Raw genomic sequence first — 19,339 nt, 5'->3', positions numbered from 1 at the left:
AAGTATAGGAAGGCCAAGAGCTCATTACTAAGAGGAATTTCCACACAAAGGCAACTCCATCTGTGTGAGAAGAAACAGAAAACAGGCATGGTTTTTCGGAAATGGCTGAGTCTGGGCAAAGGTAGAATCATTCTTCTTTCCAGGATTAGATAAATAATGACCCCCCAAGACGCTTTATTCTGATTGCTTTTTAGTTCTGCTTAAATTCAGCATCTTCTCTCAGTTCAAATTTAAGAAAGGAGATACCACACCACCTACCGACATATCCCATTCTGGAAGAGTATACAAACTAAAGATAGAAAACTTCTCAAATCTACCTGGAAGCTTGCATATTCAAAGGGTATGCTAATCAAAGTACCTATTCACATATAATGTGTTGAAGGATTTAAGTAGGCTAAGTGTAATTATGCCAGACTACCATTAACCAATGGAGACTAGGCTCAGAAGGCACTGAAAAGAATTTCCTGGACTGATCGTGCCTACCAAGCCTATTCCCAAACAGCTTATGGGATATCTTCTGCTCCAACCTGTTGGAGCCCCTGTTCCATTTTCTTGGATTCTGTGTGTTCCTCCTCACTCCCGTTCTGCTGTGCAAAACCCAAATGCCCTGCCTGGGTTCCTTTGACATCCCAAATCCTACTAGTTAGGAAGGGCCTGGACTTTCTAACTGCCCAATGCCTATTCATCACTCAGAGTCCCTGATCCTAGGCTGAGCTGTTGATCCTTTTGTAAAGGTTCCCTGCTACCGTCATTTTCTCCTTAAGCCCCCCTCTTCCATAATGACTTCAGTGACAATCTCCCAGAGAACTTCCCTGTTCACTGTCCCACTGAAAAGGGCAGAGAATGATTTTGCTCTTGAAGACCTGCCAGCAGTTTGGCTTTGAGGGCTCAAATATCAAGGTGTAAAGTAGTAAGTCTTCTTTATTGGGAGAATTTCAAAAAGGGACTGTCCTCAGTTCTCCAAATAGTGATAAAGTACACAGCTGGCAAATCTGGTGACGACTCAACTGAAAATAAGTTATCAAGAAAGTAAGGCTAAATGTTTCCAGGAAAATAACTTTAAAAAGAAAATGCTTTTGAAAAATAAATCAAACAAAATAAACACTTTTGGAAGACTCTCTGGAGCTCAGACCCTGGGAGGAACTAAAAGTAATCATTAAGTTGTCCTCAGTAATCTTCAGGTCCAGGACTTTAGACCAGATCATCGGGGGAACTAGCCTTGAGAGGGGAGTTCCCCCAGCATTCCATAGCCGTGGTCTTATTTCATGGAATTCTAAAGTAAGACTCAAGTAATAATCCCACACAGTGGAGAGAAAACCTTTATTTCCACTCATGCCTCCTTATGAGGGGTGAGTGACAGCTACTGAACCAGAAACTAGCTAAATTGCAGCTAAATGCAATCCCACACTGAAGCTACCCTAGTCCCTGAGAGGCAGGAAGCAGGTAGAACAATTTAATCTCACCTGAAGGGAGGCCTGGAGGCAGGAGAATCTTGAGCTGCAGGCTCATTTGCTGTTTTCTCCTAAATCAATACATCACATTTTATAATTCAAAGGAAAATAAGTAGTTCCATTTCTGATTTACAGGCATGGTTATTTGCACTTTGAAGGGTAGGCAGTGTTTATACTGGGCTGGGTTTTTTTTCTTCTTTTAGAAACACAGCAACGGCATGTGTTTATACATTCGTATATATATAAGAATATATTCATATATATAGTTACCATATATATAGCTACCTATATATATATATAGCTACCATATATATATATAGTTACCATGTATATATATATAGTTACCATATATATATATAAATATATAAATATACACAGACACATACCCTGTATACATTTTTATTATGTAGCCCTGCTGAAACTGTGCCCCAGCACGTGGCTTAGGTCATGCAATCTCAGCTCTGTGCTGGGATCTGCTGGGTATGAAGAAAGGCCTTCAGGCAGAAAGAATTTTCTTTCTCCCTTCCTGCCACAGTATCTGAAGCATTCACCATGAAAATGCTTCCATTGGGTTAGGAAAGGAAAACAAAATTCGTTGTGAGCAAGAAGAGAGTAATACACTTATTTGTGGTCAATTTAGCATAAATGCTTTAACAACTCAGCTAGTATCTAATAATTTGAGGACAGAATGAGGAAGAGAGGAAGTTATGGCTCCAAGAGTGAAGCCAAAATGTTGATGCTGAACATGTGTTATAACAAAGGAGTCAGCACGTTTGTTGTGTGTGTGGAGTCTGGAATCAGAATAACAATGTTGAAAATCTGTCACCTCTACTGATCATAGTATTTAACCTTTCTGAGCTCCACTTACCCCATCTGTAAAATAAGGGGTCCTGAAATTAATCCCCATGATGAAAGATACCAATCAGCTACATAATCCATACAAATAGTATTTTCAGTGAGTGGGAAAAATAGGTTAAAACTTAAAGCTCTTCATGCATAATTTGGAAACAGAGAAGAGTAGTATCAGAAAGGCACTGGCCTTTGCCACTTTCTACCTTTATGACCTTAAATCACATCCAGGACCAGCTATGTAATTTGCAGGGCCCAGAGAAAAATGAAAAAGCAAGGCCCCTTGTTTAAAACTTTATAAAGAATTTTATAAAGATAGTAGCAGAAAAGCGTTAAGCAGAGTGCATGGCCCTTCTAAGCAGGAGAGCTCTGCAAATGTATAGGTGACACACCCATGAAGATGGCCCTAACTAGCCCTTTCATCTAGGTCAAAGCCTGGTTTCCTCAGGATCTAGCTCAATGATTGTCATTTGCAAGTGACAAAAAGAAAATGCATAGCATTTATCTGATACTTCTTGAGATGAACATCGGATATGTTAGCATGTGTTTAAAAGAAAAAAAAGCTGTTATGATCATAAGAGTGTACACTTACTATAACCCATCTTACAGAGCAAGCAGAAACCAGCCTCTTTTGATTCATATAAGGGTGTACTAAGAGATATTTTTTCTCTTTCTCTCTCTTTTTTTAACAGAACTATTTGTTGGAGTGCCAGATTATTTAAGGGCCTTTGCATGTTTCAAGTCCTCTTCTTAAAGTAAGAATACTCTCCACATTTATAATAGCAACAAAAACACCAATGTCAGCACAAAATGCAAAAACGGAGGCACTTCTATGTCATAATGATACATCAGAGTTCTGCTCAACTCTTTTTTAGAAAAAGAAGCTCAGACTTACACACATCCACTTTCTTAAGTAAATAATTGTTCAATGAAAGTTACCCGGGGAGGATTGCTGTCTCCAGCTCCCAAGCACTGCTCATCTGCTAACGGGGTGGACTCTGTGACTGTTACAGAAATTGCTCTTAAATGCATAAAACACAGAAGAGAATTTTTGGAAAATCCCTTATTATTCATTAAAGCATTTTAGGGCCTCATTAATCCAGATGGGTTAATCGGTTGTTGATTTGCCAGGTTGTTAAGCATCCATTGTCAGATGCTGATGGGGTGTGAGAAAATATAATTCCGATCTACCAAAGAGTCACCTGAATGAGGCTAGCACTTCATCAGGGAAGGCTGTATCTTCCTCAGGGAAGGCTGTGTCTTCCTCAGGGAAGGCTGTATCTTCCTTAGAGAAGGCTGTAGCTTCCTCAGAGAAGGGTGTATCTTCACCAGGGAAGGCTGTGTCTTCATCAGGGAAGGCTGTATCTTCCTCAGAGAAGGCTGTATCTTCACCAGGGAAGGCTGTATCTTCATTACGGAAGGCAGTATCTTCTGGGGATAAATTAAGCTGGGCATCCAGCTTCTTCTTTAATTTCCAAAACTTCTCTGTATCACAAAACATTCCTCATTCTTTGGGTGTTTTTTTTTTTTTTTTTTTTTTTTTTTTTTTGCCACCTAAGGTCTGAAATGATGTCAGAAGCCATTTTCAAAAGCTAGTTCGTAACAGGTCAACAGGTCAGTCGCACATATGCACTTAGGCACAGAAGCCCAACATTTAAAGATGTGTGTGTGTACGTGTCTGTATACGTGTATACACATCTGTGTATATGTTTGTGTCTACACATGTATACACGTCTAGGCGTATATGTTTGTGTCTACACGTCTGTGTATATGTTTGTGTCTACATGTGTCTATGTGTTTGTGTATATGTCCATATGTGTATATTTGTGTGTGTCTGCGTGTGTGTGCATGAGTTTGGCATTGACTTTGTTTCAAAGTTCTTAGCTAGAGCCTGTCCACATCTTCAGCCCTTCAGACACAAATGGTATTCAGGTTATCAAGGGGATTCTTTAGCCAGGGCTTAAAAACTCAACTTTCTTTCTTTCCAAACCTTGACTGACTGAGAGTCACATAACAGCAGTGAGCACAGTGAGAAAAGTCCCTGGATTAGAAGTTGGAAAATATGATTCAGAGTCCTGGTTCTGTTTTAAGAGAGGAGGTGACCATCATTAGCAAACTGTCATTTCATCTGCCTGACAGTTTGAATTCATTTCATTTTCTCTCCCTTTAACAACAAAGCAACATTAATGTTTAACCTTTGTGTCACACCAAGAAAAGCTGGGGGTGCATTTCTACAAAGACAGACAGTCTCCAACCCTTTATGGAGCTTTTGATCTAAAAGAGAGAGAATGCTTCCAACACTATAAAGGACACCCTTAGTCAAATCTTCTACGAAGAGGATCCCATTTTACTCACGCAACTGCTCTAGATGCTCATCACTGTTGGACTCAGGCATGGCCGTGATGGTCACCAAGGGACACGGATTCCCTCCCAGCGTCTGGCAGAGAACATCTTGCCGGAAGTAGACCTCTTTGAGGTTGACACTCTTTTCCAGGATGTCAAGATGAGTCTGGAGCAGAAATAAAGCAGGCATGTATATTATCAACATTTTTTATAAAAACAATAATAGAAAACAACAACGGCTTACATATAGTTTAGAAGTATTGTTGTTAATCTAATCTGTCCTTTATGTATTGGGCCTTGAGTGATTAAAAGGGGGCTATTTCTACTGTCTAGGAGAAACTCAGTGAGACGGAGCAGGAAGCATCATTCCTGCATGTTTTGGCATAACAGAAGATCTGTTTTCAAGTTGCACTGAAAGCAAGAAGGAGGAGGGCAGGGGCATAAAGCCCTCTTCCTATCGCTGTGACATACGAGGAAATCACAGAAAATGGAGACTCGGAAGGGTCAGGGGATGGGGTGGGGGAGGATCATGAGAAATGTGTTAATGGCTACAATGTACGTCATTTGGGTGATGGATACCCTAAAAGTGCTGGCTTGACCTTTGCTCAATCTATGCATGTAAGAAAACTTCACATGTACCCATAAATTTGTACAAATAAAAATTAGCAAACAATTTAAAAAGAAAAGAGACAAATCTAAGCATGCTTTCCTTAAAATTAAAAAAAATGTGGTTATCATGAAAATAGAACACGCCCAGAACACTGGGGAAAATGAGACAGAAACTTCAACAGCACATAGTATCACAGGGCAAAGTAATAGGGAGAATTGTGAGCACATTGAAAAAATAATAGACGTGGTTAATCCAGGGGGACTGCTAAGCTAAAAGAACAACTAACTAATAGCAACAAATTTTTCCTACCATACCTCCGCAATACTCATTTAAAAAAAAAAAATGAAATAGCCATTGAAATTAGGACACCTGGTTAACAATCCTTTTTTTTTTTTTTTTTTTTTTTTTTTTTGAGACAGAGTCTCACTCTGTCAACCAGGCAGGCTGGAGTGCAGTGGCGCAATCTCAGATCATTGCAACCTCCACCTCCCAGGTTCAAGCGATTCTCCTGCCTCAGCCTCCTGAGTAGCTGGGATTACAGGCACCCACCACCACACCCAGTGAATTTTTGTATTTTTAGTAGAGAGGGGGGTTTTGCCATATTGGCCAGGCTGATCTCGAACTCCTGACCTCAGGTGATCCGCGCCGCTTGGCCTCCCAAAGTGCTGGGATTACAGCCATGAGCCACCACGTCCTGCCCCTGGTTAACAATCTTTAAGAATTCCAAAGAAATTTTCCCTAATCAAAACAGGGGCACTAGTCATAGAGAGGCTAAGAGATTTTCCCCCACCTGCACTGCAACCCCTGACAGTGGAAATTTCAGTAACCAGAGAGGGAAACACTGCCCCGTCTGCAGCACAAAAACACCACTGCCCAAAAATTATCCTCCCAGCTTAAAATGTAGAAAGTTTTTTCCACAATCAAGGAGGTATTAAGAGGGCCAACAGAAACCACCCACCTTGTTTCTTGACAAATAACTAGCCTGCTGGGTAAATGAAACAAAAAACTTATGAATTTTTTAATAAAATGAATATGTAAAAATATTGACAAATATATAAAATATATGGAAAGGGAAGTAGTGTCTTCAAAAGGTAGAGGAAGTATTTACATGTGGAAATAACTTACTACAGATATGGTAAGAAGAATAGTGGCCCCCAAAGATGTTCACGTTCTCACCTTCAGAACCTTTGATAGGATACCTCACATGGTGAAAGGGACTTTGCAGACATCTTTAAGATTAAGGTCTACTTGAAATGGGGAGGTCGTCCTGCACTGTTCAGTTGTGGCCAATCTATTCACAACATGATTAAAAGCAGAGACCCTTTCCTGGCTGCAGAGAACAACTGCTGGCCCCATAAGACCTCAGTCTTCCCTTGATGGCTTTGAAGATGGAGAAAGGCATCACCAGCCAACGAATGCAGGTGGCCTCTAGAAGCTAGAAAAGGAAAGGAAACACACTCTCCCCACAGAGCCTCCAGAAGAAACACAACCCCAAAACCCTGGTCTTTGCCCAGTGAGATTCATGTCAAACTTCTAACCTAAAAAGCTGTACAATTTTTTTTAAAAAAGTACCTGTTCCTGTTGAAGCCACTACATTTTTTATAATTTGTTACTGCAGCAATAGACAATTAACATACAAGGGAAAAAGAATGTCCTAAAGTAAGTACAAATCCTGACATCTGAATAGGAATAGACTAAAACCTATTTGTACTCTACTGAAACAGTTGAATTGCAAGGAAAAAGAAAAAGTGCCAAGAAAAGAAAAGATTACCAGATAATTCTATGACCTTTCTCTAGCCTCAGGGGCACCTGAAAATTTGACCTTGAGTCATTCTCCTTAAAACTGAGAACCAAAATCATTTACCCACACATAGCTTACTGTCTATATTAACATGACTATTATTCCCCAACCTTCATCAGCATAACTTTACTGCTCTGGGAAGACAGAAATTACAAATAAATATATTGTTCATTTCAGGAATATCCCATCAACTCTTCAATAGAAAGCATCAACCCATCTTTGAGCCAAGATTCTTTGAATCCCTCTTCTCACCCTTTTTCAAAATCCTTGCCTTACAGTGTCCACCAATCTTAAACCATTACTTCATGATCCTTACCCAACCCTAATCAATGCCCCCACATTAAAATATCTGCCTTTAAGCCAGGCTTTAAGGTCTCAATAAATATCCCCACTTTGCCCTCTGCCCTTTGAGACACTAGTAAGACTCTGTCCCATTCTTTCTACTTTGTCAAGTAAATTAGTTTCCTACTACTGCTGGAATCACCACAAATTTTGTAGGTTAAGACAACACGAATTTATTATCTTATAGTTCTGAAGGTCGGTAGTCTAAAATGGGTCCCACTGGGCAAAATTCAAGGTGGTAGTAGGGCTGCATTCCTTTTGGAAGCTCTATACAAGATCTCTTCCCTTGCCTTTTCCAGCTTCTAGAGGTCACCTGCATTCCTTCACTCATGGTACCTCCCTCCACCTTCAAAGCCAAAAATTGCATCACTCTGACTTCTGCTTCCATTCAGTCCCATTTTTTTCTCTGGCTCTGATTCTCTTATCTAATTCTTTCACTTATAAGAACTCTTGTGATTACCCCACACCCAATCTGATAATCAAGGTTAATCTCCCCATCTCAAAGTCTCTAATCATATCTTCAAAGTTCCCTTACCATGTAAAGTAACATCTTCACAGGATTGCGATATGGACATTTTGGAGGTCCATTATTCTGCCTACCATGCCAACATGAGCAATAAACCCAACTGTGTCTTAGAAACAGGTTGTTCTTGTGATGTTCCAGAAAGCCAGGATTTGACACAACACTAAGTAAAGGAATTATAAGAAGCATGTTTATACCAGATTCAAGATAAATAAAAATCCAGCAGAGGCCCATGTATCTAACCAAATCTTTGTATGTAGTTGTTACGATTGTCCATCAAATAATGAGTATCAGGTATTGATGAGATGCACCTGCATTGGAGATTGGGAGGGAGCCACATACCCCTGAGAATACAAGATGACTAACTACACATACACAAGCACACACACACAACCTAGACAACTAGCTAAGCATGAAATCTGAAGGAAGTCCAAGGCTGATAGTATTCCTAGGCTGAGATGGATATGTCCCACTCAACTTAATCTCTCATGACCACATAATTCCATAGTGAGGAGTTACTAGGACAAAGTAAGCTGTGCCTGGGAATCCAGACTCTCACTAAGCCCTTTCTATGTGTGCTGTTTTGTTGCCTTCTCTGTATTCTTTCTTATGGATAAGTAAATTTAGTTCTGGATAAAGCCTAACCTGTGTGTTTGATTGCCAATCTTAACTCACTGCTCATTGTTGCATAGAATGACACTTGCACGCTACACTGAAGATTATTTTTAAACATGTATGTGTCTCTGTGTGGTGTGTGTGTGTGTGTCTCTGTGTGTGTGTGTGTGTGCATAAATAAACCCATTGTACATATATGTATGCAAAAAAAATCATTCTTGGCTCATATTTCTTCTGCAACACTGCATGCTAGAGGAAATGAGTACTGCTTAGAGCTTGAAAGAAGAGGGGATTATAATCTAAAAAACCTATATCCAACCAAGTTTTTGCTCATGAGCAAATGTAGCATGTATGCTCAGACATACAAAAGCTCAGACAACATATTACCTTATCTTTATTGAAAATAAGGACTTAGTCCAGTCTATCATTGTTGGTTCCAAGTCTGGATTAAGAAAATGTGGCACATATACACCATGGAATACTATGCAGCCATAAAAAATGATGAGTTCATGTCCTTTGTAGGGACATGGATGAAATTGGAAATCATTCTCAGTAAACTATCGCAAGGACAAAAAACCAAACACCGCATATTCTCACTCATAGGTGGGAATTGAACAATGAGAACACATGGACACAGGAAGGGGAACATCACACTCTGGGGACTGTTGTGGGGTGGGGGGAGGGGGGAGGGATAGCATTAGGAGATATACCTAATGCTAAATGACGAGTTAATGGGTGCAGCACACCAGCATGGCACATGTATACATATGTAACTAACCTGCACATTGTGCATGTGTACCCTAAAACTTAAAGTATAATAATAATAAAATTAAAAAAATAAAAATAAAAAATAATAAGAAAATAAGGACTTGGCCCAGGTGCAGTGGTTCACACCTGTAATCCCAGCACTCTGGGAGGCCGAGGCGGGTGGTTTGCTTAAGCTCAGGAGTTCAAGACCAGCCTGGGCTACATGGCAAGACCCCATCTCTACTAAAAATACCTAAAAATTGCCGGGCATGGTGGTGCACACCTGTGGTCCCCGCTACGTGGGAGGCTGAGGTGGGAGGACCACTTGAGCCTGGGAGGTCAAGGCTGCAGTGAGCCTAGATCAAGTCACTGCACTCCATCCTGGGTGACAGAGCGAGACCCTGTCTTAAAAAAAGAAAGAAAAGAAGGACTTGAAGACACACTTCAGCTGCCCCCAAATCAAACAGAAAAGCAATATAAAAAGACTAAAATAAAATCCAGTTAAACAAGCTTACATCTAAATGACTATCTAAAAATATGGTTACTATATTAATATAAACATTAAAAAATAATTCTTTAGGGAGGCAGTACACATTATCAAATTTTGATGTCATCACCTAGCTCTAAAATGAACTTAAAAAGAGATGTACAAGGGAGGAAAAAGGTGGAACAAAATGTTAATGTTTTCAACTTACATCGATATAGTAATATTATTTAATTCTTGAAAATTGAAAGGCAGTACTTAGTATTGTGCCAAATGCAAACTCTCTAGAATATCACTAGAACAATGGGTCTCTAAAACAGAGTTGAGTTTATTGCTTAAGTTGGTGTGATAGGCAGAATAATGGCCCTCCAAAGATGCCCATATTCTAATCCCTGCAACCTGTGAAGATGTTATTTTACACAGTAAAGGAACTTTGAAGATGTGATTAGGAAATTTGAGATGAGGAGACTATCCTGGATCATCAGGTTGGGTGCAGGGTAATGACAAAGGTCCTTATAAGTGAAAGGAGATAAGAAGTCAGAGCCAAAGAAGGAGATGGGATGTAATGGAAAAAGAGGTAAGAGGCATGCAATTTTTGGCTTTGAACGTGGAGGGAGGTACCATGAGCCAAGGAATGCAGGAAATCTGGGTTTACATTCTGGTTGCATGGATTCTGAAAAAATTGATGTAAATTTTTTATTTAACCTCTTTATGACTCAGTTTTCTCATCTTTAAAAGGCACATAAAAATATCATTACCTATCTCATGCAGTGGTTGCTATAATTTAGTTGTATAATGTATGTGAAGAGCATCTGTTATGTAGGAAACAATAAATGTTAGCTGTTAATGGAGAAGTATAAGTTCAAATATATTATTTCTAAGTGGTAAAAAGAAAGCACTAGTAAAGTTATAAACCCTGAGGATGAAAAAATGAAAGAAATGATGGTCCACATTGCATAAGAAAAAAAGAAAAAGAGACAACAGCGGTGAGGCATGGAAAATAGCATGAAACCAAAATGACAAGTAACAGTAAAAACTGTTTAAGTATAAACAGGCTAGTCAGCCTTAATAATGACAAAAATTTGGATTACTTTTTAAAATCCCACAGCATGTTGTATATAAGAGGCACTTTTAAAGAGAGAGAAAGGAAAAAAATGTGTATGAGAAATGCTCTTAAATTATCTCTTTATTTTGTTTGCCTCTGTTCAAACATTTTAAAGGAGAAATATTGAAACTAAAAGCATAAGCAAACATAAATTAAGGCAGACATGGCAATAGTAATATACAACGAAGCCATATTCAAGATCAAGTGCATTAAATGGGATTTTAAAATCTTATTTTGATAAAGGGCACAATTCACAATGAACATATAAAACTCATAAATCTTAAGAATCAAATAATATGGGATTCAAATATATAACACAAAAAACAGCAGAAAGAGAAAAAATTCTCGGAGTGGGAGATTTTAAGACAGCACCTTGGTCTTGAATAAATCAATGGCATAAAAATAATAATATAAAGTATTTGAACAATTTTGTTTTTGTACACATATGTCAAACTTTGTCTTTCCAGAGAATATTTTTTAATTTTTTCTCATATATTCATGGAATGGTAGCAATAATTGATCATACATAGAGCTATTAAAAACTCATTAGATTATTCCCCCAAAAAAGCAGAAATTATACAAATCACATTTTCTGACAATTAAATGAAATTAGACTTAAATAAAAATGGTTTTTGAAACAGCAAAAATAAAATAACCACTAGAGAATAGAAAATAGCCTCTTAAAAGAAGCTTACTGGAAAAAAAATCATAGGTTACAAAAATCAATATTAAATTATCAACTAAAGCCCTGATATAAGAAGTAGACATCTGGGTATCCCACGAGAGATGGCACAGAAGAAGAATGGAAATGTCTCCATCAGAATATCAGTCACGTTTCTAAGTCATCCTGGAAAAGGAAAATTCCAGCTCCTTAGTTAAGAAGGTATGGATAGTGCTGGATTCAGATTATAGTCTCTGTGATCATAAACAAATTATTTTTAAGATTTTTATAAACATTTGAGTGACAGCTGCTCTCAGTATTCTTTATTATCAAAATCTAGACTAAATGTAGCCTGCCTCACAATTACTATCAAGATTCCGAGGCTCTAAAGCCAGAGAGGGAAACTTGGTTGCAGCATTTCCCAAAATATATCCCGTAGTGTGTAAGTGCTGTGGTGTGAACAAGGAGGTGGAGAAGGCAGGAAATTCATAGCCAAAGTGCTTAGAAAATGTTGAGTTAAAGAAAATGAAAATATTTCTGTGGATGCAAGATTCTTCAGATTCTTTAATATTTCAATATGCATTGTGAACTGTTAGAAGAAAAACTAGCACCAGTGCTTCATAAATTTAGATGACCATTAAACTTTTCTTCTCTAAACATCTCAAGAGACTGAAATGCTATTGAGTATGTTTTGGGAAACACTGTCTTGCTGAATTATTTCTATGAGCTCACTCTCTCTCTCTCTTTCTTATTAAATCTGTTTGTTTCACATTTTATTATGACCACATGGGTCCTTGCCAATGGTGAAGCTTTCTCAACTAAAGCCCAAACATAAACTCAGACACCTATAGTCAATTGATTTTTGACAGAGGTGCCAAAAACACGCAATGGGGAAAGGACAGTTTCTTCAACAAATGGTGTTGGGAAAACTGAATATCCACATGTGGAAGAATGAGAATTGATCCCTTATATAAGAATCAACTCAAAATGGATTAAAGACCTAAGCATAAAACCTGAAACTGTAAAGCTACGAGATGAAAACATGAGGAAAACCTTCCTGACATTAGTCTGGGAAGCGATTTCTTAAATATGACCCCAAGAGCACAGACAAACAAAGCAAAAGTAGACAATAGGATTCCACCAAACTAAAAGGCGTCTGCATAGCAAAGGAAACAATTCACAGAGCAAAGAGACAACCCACAAATTGGGAGAAAATATTTGCAAATCATACATCAGATAAGGGGCTAATATCTAAAATATACAAGGAACACCAACTACACAGTAACAAGAAAACAAACAACCTTATAAAAATGGGCAAATTGCCTGAATAGGCATTTCTGAACAGAAGACATACAAATGGCCAACAGATACATAAAAAAAATATGTTCAACATCTCTAATCATCAGAGACATGCAAGATAAAACCACAATGAGATACCACTTCACACTTGTTAGATTGGTTATTATCAAAAAGATGAATGATAGCAAGTGCTGGTGAGGACCTGGAACCCTGAACACCATTGGTGGGAATGTAAATTAGTGCAGCTATTTTGGAAAACAGTATGAAGTTTCCTCAAAAAATTAAAAATAGAATTACCATACAATCCAGCCATCTCACTTCTGGGTATATATCCAAAGGAACTGAAATCAGTACATCAAAGAGATATCTGTCTATACCCCTATGTTCAGTGCAGCATTATTCACAAGAGCCAAGATATGGAAACAACCACAGTGCGCATTGATGGAGTTTTATATATATACATACACACAAACACACACACACATATATATACACACACACATACATATATACATACATATACAATGGATTACTATTCAGTCTTAAAAAGCAGGAAATTCTGTCATTTCCAACAACATGGATGAGCCTGAAGGACATATGCCAAGTGAAACGCTGGGTGCAGAGAGACAAATACCACCTGATCTCACTTATACATGAAATATAAAAAAGTCAAACTCATAGAAACAGAGAGTAGAATGGTGGTGACCAGGGCCTGGAGGAGCGGGAACAAGGGGGAGGAATGGAGAGTTGTTGCAGAAAGGGTACAAAATTTCAACTAGACAAGAGGAATAAGGTCTGGTCATCTATTGCATAGTATAGTAATCATAGCTTATAATAATACACAGAATTATTCCAAAATCCCTAAAAGAGTAATTTTAAGTGTTCTCACCACAAAGAAATGATAAATATGTGAGGTGATAGATACGTTTATTAGTCTGGTTTGATCAATCTGCAACATATTCATTTATCAACACACCCCATTGTACCCTATAAATATAAGCAAGTATTATTTGTCAACTAAAAATGAAACTTTTATAAATAAATTAAAAATAAATAATAAACACAATCTGTAAAAAAAAAGAAAAAGAAAAAAGAGAAAAGGGGGAACAAATAAATGAAAAACAAAAAGCAGTAGTCATCATTCTGTGATATTACAATTAAGCCATAGCTCTTTGGTGCCTGATATCAAACTTTAAAAAAGTAATAAAATCTAGATTTTATAAATCAGATATGGGGAAGCAGGTTAGGCAGAAGGTTGGTCTATAGAAGCCACCAAGCACTATTAGCTATGAGAGACAAAAAGTCAAAAAGTATCATAGGGCACATGAGCACTGTCCTTCAAAATAGTGTTGGCTGGACAGGCTCCCAAGCAGCAAATGTCAGAGAAGGCAAAGCCTGAAAGTTTTCTTCTCTCATGGGTTATCTTTTAATTTGTTATTATTATTATTACATTTTCCACAATAATATTACAAATCAACAAATGCCTAATATTCTCTTAGCTTAAGCTCACTGTATTAGTCCATTCTCATGCTGCTAATAAAGACATACCCGAGACTGGGTCATGTGTAAAGGAAAGAGGTTTAATCGACTCACAGTTCCACGTGGCTGGAGAGGCCTCGCAATCATGGCAGAAGGTGAAAGAACAGCAAAGGCACGTCTTACATGGTGGCAGGCAAGAGGGCATGTGCAAGGGAATTCCTCTTTATAAAATGATCAGATCTCATGAGACTTATTCACTATCATGAGAACAGCATGGGAAAGACCTGCCCCCGTGACTCAATTAATTCCCACAACACGTGAGAATTATGGGACCTACAATTCAAGATGAGATTTGGGTGGGGACACAGCCAAATCATATTACTCATTTTCTGTAAACTGCAATTTTTCATGGATCCATCTCCCTGCACCCCTCTATGAAATCTCCCTCCTGCTGGACCTGCCATCAGGTCCAGCAAGTATTTAACACTTCTACTTTTAGGGGATTATTTTGACTTCAGTCATATAAAAGATTGCTAGAAGTAAACCAAGTATAAATTTCTGTTGGATTTCCTTTTGCAAAAACGGTTTTGTCCTGTTCTCCTAAAAATGATCTCCCATCTCTGGTCCAGAAAAGTTATGCCTAATTGGATATTGTGGGGATCACTGATGAGAAAAGTAGGACCTCTGAATGCATGTGCCAACTGACTGTAATTACAGCCCTGTGGAAGCCACAGCGGTGAGTTTCTTTATAAAAATGTGAATGAGTTTAAGGCAATTGTAGAAACCCCCAGAGAGACTGACTTCTTAAAAGAAAATCCTGTCTGTGAACAATATCAAGCTGATAACCTTAGCCTGCAGCCTCATCCTGTGTCTCTCCACAGGAGTCCTCAGTCTCCCTTTCCTTTATCAACTACTCCCTTAAAACTTCGATAAAAGACTTCCTTGACCTCAGCAGGGTAACCTGCTGATGGCTACTGATAAAGTGAGAAGCACTATGCACTCAAAAACCATTCATTTTCTATTGTTATCCCCTAAACTGCTGCACTCTCTGTTCCCCTAATTTAGAAGAAAGCCTACTCCTAAGGAGATGGCCTACTTTATTTGTCTACTGCCTAGATCTCAGTTGTCACTTAAATACACTCATCAGAGAATCAAAGACTTCTTATCACAAGAGAAGAACAAATAACACCCTTAAGCTAAATAAAAGCTACAAGAATATGCTGCAGGCATGTTCTGATGAGCTTCCTCAAACTGTCCCAGTCTGCCAATATTATGCTCCCCAAGTTAAAGGGACTTAACTTTAAAAATGTGAGAAAAGATTAGTCTCTAGATATCTACCCACAGATTTGTCAATTATAAAGAAAGGATGGTTTCATATTCCTTGTCCATTAAAAATAAGCAAAGCTATATTATGATGATTTGGAAAAAAGAGTAAGAAAAAAATAATCATAATCAATTACCCCAAGAAAACCATCAGTAGCCTTTGTAATTTTTGAGGAGGGGTCTTCCATTTGTTTTTTTTATTTTAATTTTAGTATGAATTATGGAACGGGTATCTTCCAATCAGTCCAACAGAGAAAATAATCACACATCATCATAAAAAACAATAAATGCTTTAATGGTTACCATCTAGTATTGCTTACCAGATGTAGACACTTTGCTAAAACTTTCCAATTAGCAATTATTTAATCTTTGAAATAGCCTATGTAGTCACTGCTTTTTTGTTTCCAATTTTACAGATGAGAAAACCGAGGCTAAGAGAAGTTAAATAGCTTGCCTGTGGATACACAGCAAGGAAACACAACACCTAGACTAAAATCTAGGCCTGTCTGACCTCAAAGCTTTCTTTCTTTGTGCCCAAGACCCTGGAATGCAGATGTCCTTGTTGTCAAAGACTGTACCATTCATGCACATATTGGCTTCTTCAGAATGGCTTTCCATGTTCGCCTCTTCAACATCAAGAACCTTTATTGGGGTCTGTCATTTGTTTGGCCTATACAAGGATGGATCTCTGTCTACTGATTACTTGACAGTGCTGATTTATGACCTGCTCATTGCATCTTCGATCTGCCACATGTAAGTCAACATTTCCCACTAGACACTTCTTCAACTCTTCATTTATTCTGAGTCTTTTATAAAATATTGTGCATGTGGCATTCTAATTCCTTTCCTTTTCTTTTCTTTCTTTCTTTCTTTCTTCTTCTTTCTTCCCTCTCTTTCTTCCACCTCCCCCCACCTCCCCATCCCACCCCTGTCTCTGGAGATAACAGTATTCACATCTTTCACAGTGGGTATATGTGTCTGGTAAAAATTCTGCTCTATCCTTTAAGATCCTTAAGCTCCCCCAATACATGGACTCTACTAATGACCGCTTTTGTTGTCTCTTGTCATTTCATACAGTTATAAGTTCTCAGTGAGATCCCAATTTTTTACCTCCTAAAATATTCATCAGAAACTCTCTTGGGGCCCCATTTTCAACCAATACTACTGGCTACCTAGGGGCTATTTATAACATAATTCTAATACTGTAACGATTATTGCTAACACTTTAACAATCATTACAATTACTGATAACTTGATATGGCTGATTAAAATAGAGCTTTTTTTGTTTGCTTCAGAATTACAATAGTGTATTTCTTTCTTTTAGCTATATTTGAATGCTATAAAACGAACGATTATCCAACAGACTTGCTGGCAAGCATCTGGAAGATATCCATTTGAAAGAACCAAATACTAATTTTCTTATTATAAGAGATTAAAAAAATTTTGAAAGTTTCAAAATTGTAGTCACGTTGAAAAACATTCAACATACAAGTCCTTTGCTATAAAAATGTCTGTAATTACTAAATGTAATCCATATTATAGGAGACTTGCAAATTATGAATTCCACATGGAAACGTATTTTCTACCCCTCAGCATAACCCCCAAGTAACATACAGTTAATTCTCCCCTTGGGGTATCATTCGCATTTAATTTATCACTGATCTGTTGGAAGAAAAACCATTTCTCCTCAGGACATGTCCAAAAATAAAAATGACTGGTTAGCATTACAGAATGTACTCATTTTGTCCATGATGGGAGGAAGATTTTTTTAAGAGAAGTCACAGAGTCAATTATTGTCTTAAACCTAGAGAGGACAAAGACCATGAGTTATTGGAAATGTAAAACCTAAAATTGAGAATACACATTTGTCACTTTCAAGTAACAAATTGTCTTTCTAACCCTGTTTTGTTCATTTAGGAGAAATAAGTTATCCCTCTTTCTCATTAACTCTCCACAAACTTCCCTGGAGGAAGACATTCACAGTCAGTAGCCTCACAAGTAACAATAAAAAGTCATAAGTAGTTATAACTTATTGTAATTAATAGTAACAGTAATAGTTACTAATATTGTTAACAGTAGCAAGCCAATAAGCATCAATTAACAAGGCCTCTCTTTACCTCTCAGTGAAACTAAGTGACTGGTGGAGAGAGGCGGGTCCTCTTTTTTGTGTGTTTTGTTTCCCTTTAAGATGAAATCTTCTCCTCATTGACCCCCCACCCAGTGATTCTTAGAGTTATTTATCAATTGCAAATTTTAGACCCTGTATTCTGATCTGAAACTGTGCCCAGAAGGTAAACAGGCCCAGAGGCACAAGGTAAACAACTAGGTACCATCAAGTCAAGGCCAGGTTGAAAGGGGTACACAATTTGAATCAGTTTGTAGGCACCTAGCAAGAATCCACTGGATTATCTTGGGGTAAGAATTAGACCATGTTTGGAAAGAGACATTATCCCTCAGCTGAACCACATCCACGGCACTCAGCATTAAAGATATAAACTGTGGGCTGGTGGTTTGAATTCAAACATTAGAGATGTCTGTATCATCACACAATGACGACTACATGGACTCATAAAACGACTGTATGTTTTAGCAGCTTGTGAATGTAATGGCAAGCAATGACACTAATCTGACCCCGGGGCAGAAATTCTGAATTTCTTCTACACTTTTCTACAGGGGAGTAGAAAGACCACAGGAATACACCTCAAGGGCTGATGTTCTGTTCCTGCATGGCTGCTAGCTAAATGTGGGACTTCCGGTCTCAGTTCTTGCATCTAGAAACGTTAAGGGTGAATTAGACAACTTCACCCAACCCCTTTGCATTCTAATGTTTTATACGAATGGCCACCAGGAACCTTATCAGAGTCCAAGATATTCTAACAAGCGAAAAGAACAGTGTCCTAGATCCATGATCCCTTACCCAATGGGAAAGGCAAACACATAACACATATTTTAAAAGGAATCGCCATCCCTAGCAGACTTTTTTCTCTTTTCTGGTTTCTGCTTTGGGTTTTGTTTTTTAGATAGGGTCTCACTTGGTTGCCCACGATGGAATGCAGTTGTGTGATCCTGGCTCACTGCAGCCTCAACCTCCTGAGCCCAAGTGATCCTCCATCTCAGCCTCCCAAGTAGCTGGGTCTACGGGTGCATGCCACCAGGCCTGGCTAATTTTTGTATTTTTTGTAGAGATGGTGGTTTCACCATGCTGCCCAGACTGGTCTTGAACTCTGGGCTCAAGCAATCCTCTCACCTTGGCCTCCCAAAGTGCTGGGATTACAGGAGTGAGCCACTGTGCCCAGCCCACAGTAGACTTTTCATGTGCAGTGTTTCACAGGCAAGACCGTAAAAACAGCTGTTGAAGGGAGATCATGAATCTTGCCTGTTCTGTGTCCCTAAAGGCAACAAAACATGTTTTATAACAAATGTGGCTTGTTACAGCCTAGCTTGCAATGCACATTACTTGGATTAACTTCTTGAGCTCTCTGAGTGTGATACACAAATAATACTAGTTGTGTATCTTTTACAATCTGGAAAACAGTGAAAATCTCTCTTTAGGCAAGACAACATATGGAGAAGAGGACAGATGCACTTTCATGAAGCAGTGAGCCAAGTGGTTCAAGATATGCCTTCTCTATGCGAAAAATTCACATTTATACCTGCACATTCCTTTTGAAGGAAAAGATGTTCTTGGTTATTATCTTTTCCAAGTC

The 19,339-nt window shown here is 38.3% G+C and overlaps 1 protein-coding gene and 1 long non-coding RNA gene across 12 annotated transcripts in view; one reads left to right on the top strand and one right to left on the bottom strand.

The window, feature by feature from the left end:
- The window catches only part of AGBL1 (AGBL carboxypeptidase 1), an 837,843-nt gene that overhangs the window by 617,692 nt on the left and 200,812 nt on the right, over positions 1 to 19,339 (bottom strand). The window contains exon 17 of the mRNA XM_009429779.4: positions 4,656 to 4,809. Coding sequence (XP_009428054.3) covers positions 4,656 to 4,809 — 154 coding nt within the window. The remainder of the gene's footprint in view (positions 1 to 4,655; positions 4,810 to 19,339) is intronic.
- LOC107968412 (uncharacterized) overlaps positions 1 to 19,339 on the top strand; it is a 38,540-nt gene that overhangs the window by 17,140 nt on the left and 2,061 nt on the right. For 4 of the 11 annotated variants that reach the window (XR_001709556.3, XR_001709555.3, XR_001709554.3 and 1 more), the window contains 2 exons: positions 195 to 340; positions 2,993 to 3,398. This is a non-coding gene — a long non-coding RNA (uncharacterized LOC107968412). Of the gene's footprint in view, positions 1 to 194; positions 341 to 2,992; positions 3,399 to 4,478; positions 4,830 to 4,976; positions 5,348 to 16,048; positions 16,386 to 19,339 lie in introns of those variants that run through there. The other 7 variants (XR_010151488.1, XR_010151487.1, XR_001709557.4 and 4 more) reach the window with 6 other exon arrangements.

The sequence above is a fragment of the Pan troglodytes genome, chromosome 16, assembly GCF_028858775.2.
Source record: "Pan troglodytes isolate AG18354 chromosome 16, NHGRI_mPanTro3-v2.0_pri, whole genome shotgun sequence".
NCBI lineage: Eukaryota > Metazoa > Chordata > Mammalia > Primates > Hominidae > Pan > Pan troglodytes.
This window is presented reverse-complemented; position numbering and strand designations above follow the sequence as displayed.